At 35.3% G+C, this 6,706-nt stretch overlaps 1 protein-coding gene across 1 annotated transcript; it reads left to right on the top strand.

Annotated features, from left to right (window-relative positions):
• Positions 1-2,083: 2,083 nt before the first annotated feature.
• On the top strand, positions 2,084-6,353 carry IFNG (interferon gamma). The gene is made up of 4 exons (XM_090275640.1): positions 2,084-2,286; positions 3,479-3,547; positions 3,642-3,824; positions 6,215-6,353. Exons 1-4 carry the CDS (start codon positions 2,173-2,175, stop codon positions 6,347-6,349), a joined length of 501 nt encoding a protein of 166 aa, XP_090131766.1. The 5' UTR covers positions 2,084-2,172; the 3' UTR covers positions 6,350-6,353.
• The last annotated feature ends 353 nt before the right edge of the window (positions 6,354-6,706 follow it).

The raw sequence follows: 6,706 nt of genomic DNA, 5'->3' as shown, positions 1-6,706 counted from the left end.
TTGAGTGCATGCAATGTACCTCAAGGGTTTGATAAGGGTTTCTCATCACTGCATTACCTGTAAGCACACTACTTGGGCCATGCTTTTCTTTGAGGACCACTACGCTAGAGCTATATGTGCAGTGGGTACTTTCTACACTTTCCGCTGTCTTAACATGAGGCTTTCGTAGCACAGATATGTTTTGATCTTGCTTATTCTTTTAGCAGGTAGCCCCTCAAAGAGTTTTCAGCCTTCTTCACATAAATAATACATGAAATTGTCTCAGAAAGCAGGATTTGGCTAAAGACATAAGCATCATGTTTCCAGCATTATCATAAATTATGTTTAATTAAAATCTAGTCTTCTACAAATTAGGTGTGATAACAGATGGGATTAGAATTTGAAGGAGAATAACTCAAAGTAGATCTTTAATTAAGCATTCAAATTCAAGTTTATTAGTGCTGTCTGAGGGAAAATCTCCAGGCTGAAATGCTTTTAGGGAAGAAGATATTGTTTTAGAAGAAACAAGACAATTTTTGTTTTAAGAAACTCAATCTAACATGGGAGCCAACACATGAGTAATTTTAATATGAGACTGAGGGATCAGGACTCTAAGAAGAATTGAACCAAGTGTTAGGCCTGTGAGCTTATTTGAAGAAAAGTACTTTTTGGGAGAACTCATGGAAATAATGCTTTTTAAGCTGGGCTTGGATGAATGGCACCACCCTCAGGGGTACACATGAAGGGAAAGAGAGCTCGAGGCCAAAGGAATAGCATAAGCAAAAGTTCAGTGTGTGTTTATGGAAATGACTATCATCCAACACGCTCAAATAACAATGAATAACTTTGATTGAGTGCTTACTAAATGCCAGGCAAAATGCTTAGCATTTTATATGTATTGTGTAATTTAATTTTCATCTGAGAACTGGAAGGAGATACTAATATTGGGCCTCTTTTGGAATCATAGATGCTCAAAATCACATGGCTAGGTAGTGCAGTCAGGATTCAAGTCTGCATTCGTAAACATGATACTTCAGTGCATATAGTGCAGGTTGAAATGCAAAGTGGGCTGGAACCAAAGAGTGGCTGGACTTCTGTGTCATCCCCATCTGTTTTACTTCACAAATTACTAAGGAAGGAGAAAGAATCCTACTTTTTTGTATTTTGAAGGAAATTAAAAAGTCTTAAAAATTCTCCATTGTTAATGATTATTTGGAACAATTGACCATGCAGGGCAATATTGTTCAACACAGTAGTCTCTAGTCACATTGGCTTGAGCATTTGAAATATGGTTAATCTAAATTGAGAAGTGCTGTAGGTATAAAATGTGTACCAATTTCTAGGATTTTCTATGATAAAAAGAGTTTATATAAAATATGTTAATAATGTATCTTAATACACATTAAAATATTGGTTTAAATACAATATATTTGAAAAATTGTTTTTACTTGTTTCTTTTTACTTTTATTAATGAGGCTACTAGAAAATTTTAATTTATCTACTTGGCTTGCATTAGATTTTTTTATTGGGCAGTGTTGGTCCAGAGCAACTTAAAGTTGTGGTAGATATTTTACTAACTCTGATAAATGACTTCCTCACCACATTGGTCTTTTAACCACATTTTTTCCTTGCTTTCTGCCTATTTGCAAGAAAAATTTGAAAAAGCGCCCCCTTTGCAAAGGGCTGATAGTTCCTAGAATTTCCTTTTCACTTGCTCCTGACCGCAAATGATCAATGTCCTCTCTTAACACATTGGAGCCAACATTTTACAAGGGCAAAGGAAAGGGGTGCCAAAAATTTTCCAATTGCTGAATGGTGTGAAGTAAAACTGCTTTCTGAGGATTCCACAAGAATGGCACGGTGGGCATAATGGGTCTGTTTCATCATCAAAAGACCCAAAGAGTTGAAAGGAAACTCTAACTACAACACCAAAATGCCACAAAACCATAGTTATTAATACGAACTAGCATCTCTATCTGTCACCATCTCATCTTTAAAAAAACTTGTGAAAATACGTAATCCTGATGAGACTCCAATTAGGTATAAATATCAGCAGCAAAAAGAGATACACTACATTTTTCTGATCATCTACAGATTGGCTACACGAAGAGAAAGATCAGCTGAGTCCTTTGGACGTGATCAACTTAATACAGGAGCTACTGATTTTAACAATTTCAGCCTCTCTCCGAAACAATGAATTATACAAGTTATTTCTTAGTTTTTCAGTTTTGCATGATTTTGGGTTCTTCTAGCTACCTCTGCCAGGCCACAGTTATTAAAGAAATAGAACAGCTAAAGGAATATTTTGTAAGTATTACCTTTCAATAATACTTGTTTGTGTTTGAAATGACTGAACATTGACTTGGAATTGTATTTTTAATAGATTATCATCTCTAGTCCACAGTCATCTTGAGAAGACTTGGTGTTATTTTGACTGTTGATTGGATGAGTTTTTAACTAAATGGTCTAGATTTTGCTTTAAGCCTCTACTCAATTTGCTGTTGAGACTAAGAGGGCATTCATGAATCTTTTAAAAGATAGACATAATATAGGTATAAAACAGGATGACATCGATAATTTTGTGGTAAGAATTCATTCAATTGCAATGTCAATTAGCATATATATTAAAAAAAAAGACTGGTTATTAGTTTATGATTTCTCAGACTACCATGATGGTGATAGTAAAGGGTCAAGATTATCATTAAAAGTGATTATCTAAAATAATTAATCAAAGAAGGTGAGGTTCTTAAAGCTTTGGCTTAAAAAAAAAATCACTTATAAGTAATTTTGTCCCAAAAGCAGTTTTAAAATTTTACTACCCCATATATGATATCTATGAATTACCCTTGAATTCAGTCCCTTGCTGAGATTCTCTAGGAATTATAATCTCGCCTGTATTAAATTTTTGTTTCGTTTTGTTATGGGTTTCTTTTAAATTTTTATTGATAGTTAATTAAAGTAGTTTTTGCATTTTAAATATTGTATTATTTGTTCAAAATTTAACTATTTTAATAATTGTCATACTGATGTTCACAAGCTATTTTATTCTCACAACCTCAAATCAAATCTCTCTCACACACAGACTTATCTTTTAAAACTGACATAATACCGAATAGGAGGACATAGGTAGATATTATAAATATCTGTACCATAGGGGGGCAGTATTTTATAGTGGGATAGTTGCTGATACTTCTACTAGGCTTGAAAACACTTAAAAAACAAAACAAAACTATAGTTATCTGAAATGATTGACATATCAGCTTTGTTGAGTTCATTTGTGCCAATTCAATTTAATGGTTACACTAGGAAATAAGAAAGTTAAAATAGCACAGTAGTCATTAGCAATGTCCAGCAAAACAGCTTTTGGGAATGCTTGCTAGAAGAAAACAGGGTTAAGAAGAAAATCAGCGAACACTGTCAGCAACTGAGTGCAACAAAACTTGCATTTTTAGGGTGATTTATAAACTAATTATAAACTACTTTTTTCCTTTTTTTTCAGAATGCAACTCAGCCAGATGTAGCAGATAATGAGATTCTTTTCTTACGTATTTTGGAGAACTGGAAAGATGTAAGCTGAATATTTCCATTTGGTTGATTTTCCTGTTGCTTATTTTCTGATGGATAAATTTATATCAACCTTTTTTGTGCTCTTTTCTCCTAAGGAGACTGACAAAAAAATAGTTCAGAGCCAAATTGTCTCCTTCTACTTCAAACTCTTTGACACCCTAAAAGATAAGCAGAGCATTCAAAACAGCCTGGAAGTTATCAGGGAAGACCTGCGTGTTAAGTTCTTCAACAGCAGCAACAGCAAAATGGAAGACTTCCAGAAGCTGATTCAAATGCCAGTGAGTTTATCTTAATTCTTTATTTGGTTTCATTGCAGAGGCTCTTGGAAAAGCATGTAATTCTCAAAAATTAGAGATTAGCTGCTGGGTACAGTTGTTAAAACTATGACCTAAACCCATGACCCAAACTCCTCCTTACTCATGCCGTTTGTGCTTTTGGGTGATTTTGTCAGTCAGTATGGAGATTATTTAATTTAGTGATTTGGGAAAATGCTGGCATTATGACTATTGCACAAAGATAGGTGAATGGACAAATCCAGTGCAGAAGAAGAGGTGCAGAGGTTGAGGGAGGTGTCGAGAAGCAGTTCTCTCATCGCTCTTTGCTTGTGTGATGGAAATTCTCTTGTTTTGGATGGGAGGCTGCAGTCAATGGAAAGAACAGCAGGAGGGGAGAGACTTGTGCTCTGCTCCCAGCTTAACCACCAAGGAACTGGGTAAACTCAGATGAATCATTGGCCTGGCTCAGTTCCTCATCATAAAAGGAAGCTGTTGGGTTCACTATAATTTCTATGGTCTCCTTGGCTCTAAATATCTACAATGCCATGGATAGAAAATGAGAATGAAGTAGGAGAAAACTGTGGTCTTTGCAAAGGCACTAGGGGCATTCCACTGCCAGGCTCTGGTCAACCTCTCATATTGTGCAGTCCAAGATTAGGCAAGCATGTTTATTTTCTTTCAGAAAAGAGAACAGGTAGAATTTATACCTTCTGAAATAAGTGCTTATCTAGCTCAGCTAGAAAAATCCTTCAACTCTCAAGCTTTGTCTTGAGTCTTTAAGGCTTGAGTCTAGAAGCTGCAGAATAACTTTAGAGCATAAAGACCTTTACTAAAATTTTATCTAAGAGACAAAGGCCTCCAGATTCCTTTGGATTTGACTTTGATATAAATAAATACGAGAAAGGGAGGGTTTGTGATATAACTTGTGCTATCAGGATTTGTGCCCAACTCTCATTATACCTGGAACCAAAATAAGTGCTTGCTCTTCAGGATTTTTCTAGTCCCCAATACATTAGATGATATAAAAGTGGCTTGGAAAAATTTTTAAGACCGTTATTACTTTCCACTGAAAATGTTTTCCAATGTTCAGCAGTTCTCCTTTGGCCACAGGCTAGAGACTTAAAAAGCACTTGTTCCTAATCCGGTGCACCCTTGGCTTGCTGCTAGATGTAGATAAATCTCTTAGTTCCTTGGTGATACTTAGAACACAGGAAAGTAGAATTTATCACTTGCACATACACAGCTGATAGAAAAATTTTCTACTTCGCTGTACGTAGGCCTTGAAAAAAAGTCTGTTTGCCTCATCCTTCTGGAAGCTCCAAGCCTCCTGCTTCCTGGTGGGCAGTCTTGAGTGAACTCTCAACCATTTTCCTCTTTTACTCAATTGCTAACATATTTAAGGCATGTTGTGCCTTTAAATGATTAGTCTTGTATCCTGTATTCTCAGGAATGTGACAGGGTGGCCACAGTGTTTTCAGCATTAGGAAGAAACATAACAGCAGAGCCAAGGTGAAAGGAAATGTTCCTCATTTTATTAAGCATGAATTTATCTAAATGTTCTTGTCTAAAGTGAGGAAATATCTCAATGTGCTGGAATAGAGGGCAGGGTACAGGGGAATTTGATATAATTCTCAGTTTTAAATGTTTATACCAGTAATTGCTGTTGCCATAAAAAAGTGATTTGTTTTATTTTTAATCCCATTATGAAAATGATGAGCCTGACATAATTAGGGGAAATTAAAAGTTATAGTATTCATTTATCTTGGACTTGCTATTTACAAGGTACTAAACCTATCTCAGTGGTTCTCAAACTTTGGTGGGTATCAGCATCACCTGCAGAGCTTAGCAGACCACACAATGGCCTAGGTCCTCTCTGACTTCATGAACCTGGATCTCTGAGTTCTTCATTAGGTCTCCAGGTTAGTCCTCTAGACACCAAAGGTGAGAACCATTAACCTAACTCATCCGACTCAGCAGAGACTAAAGTACAGGGTGATAGAATTGGCAGAGTGCCTAGAAGTCATCTAAAGCAGAGGTTCAGAGAGGATAAGTGACTGGTTCAAAGTTAGATGATTGCTCACACAAAATTCAAACCCACATTTTTTTGTCATTGTACCTTAGGGTCTTTTTATTATATAATTCTGAGAATTCTGGAGTAGTAACTTAAAGATATGTCATGAGCCCCATTGTATTACAGCATAACTAGCAATTTAATTATAATTTTAGTCTGCACTACTGAAGAAAGCACTGTTGTATATTTAAGGCAATGTAGTGTCAATAAAAATCATATTTCTAAAGGAATATATCCATTTTTACAAATCATAACATCAACATCAGAATATCCTGATGGCTTTTATGTCTGAAATTAATTTTTCTGTGTTCTTGTCCAATAGGTGAATGATCTGAAGATACAGCGCAAAGCAATGAGTGAACTTGTCGAAGTGATGAATGATCTGACACCAAAATCTAACCTAAGGAAGCGGAAAAGAAGTCCAAAGCTGTTTCGCAACCAGAAAGCATCTAAATAATGATCATCCTCCTTGCAATATTTGAATTTTTAAATCTAAATTTATTTATTAATATTTAATATTTTACATTATTTATATGGGGAATATATTTTAAACTCATGGTCAAAGTATTTATAATAGCAACTTTTATGTAATGAAAATGAGTATCTATTAATATATGTATTATTTATAATTCTTGTATCCTCTATTTTACTTGATCCTTTTTTTTTTCTGACTAACTAGGCAAAACTATGTGATTATAAGGCTCTATCTCAGGGGCCAACTAGGCAGCCAGCCTAAGCAGAAACCTGTGGGTTGTGCATTTATTCCACCTGATGATATAACGAACACATAAATAAACTGATGCTGTTCAGTTGC

This window comes from Furipterus horrens, unplaced genomic scaffold, assembly GCF_987537825.1.
Source record: "Furipterus horrens unplaced genomic scaffold, mFurHor1.1.pri manual_scaffold_4, whole genome shotgun sequence".
Classification (NCBI taxonomy): domain Eukaryota; kingdom Metazoa; phylum Chordata; class Mammalia; order Chiroptera; family Furipteridae; genus Furipterus; species Furipterus horrens.
This window is presented reverse-complemented; position numbering and strand designations above follow the sequence as displayed.

Coding starts and splice junctions, on each gene's coding strand:
- IFNG (XM_090275640.1), top strand. CDS start 2,173: ATGAATTATACAAGTTATTTCTTAGTTTTTCAGTTTTGCATGATTTTG. Junction 3,548..3,641: donor TTTTGGAGAACTGGAAAGAT/GTAAGCTGAATA, acceptor TTTTCTCCTAAG/GAGACTGACAAAAAAATAGT. Junction 3,825..6,214: donor AGAAGCTGATTCAAATGCCA/GTGAGTTTATCT, acceptor CTTGTCCAATAG/GTGAATGATCTGAAGATACA.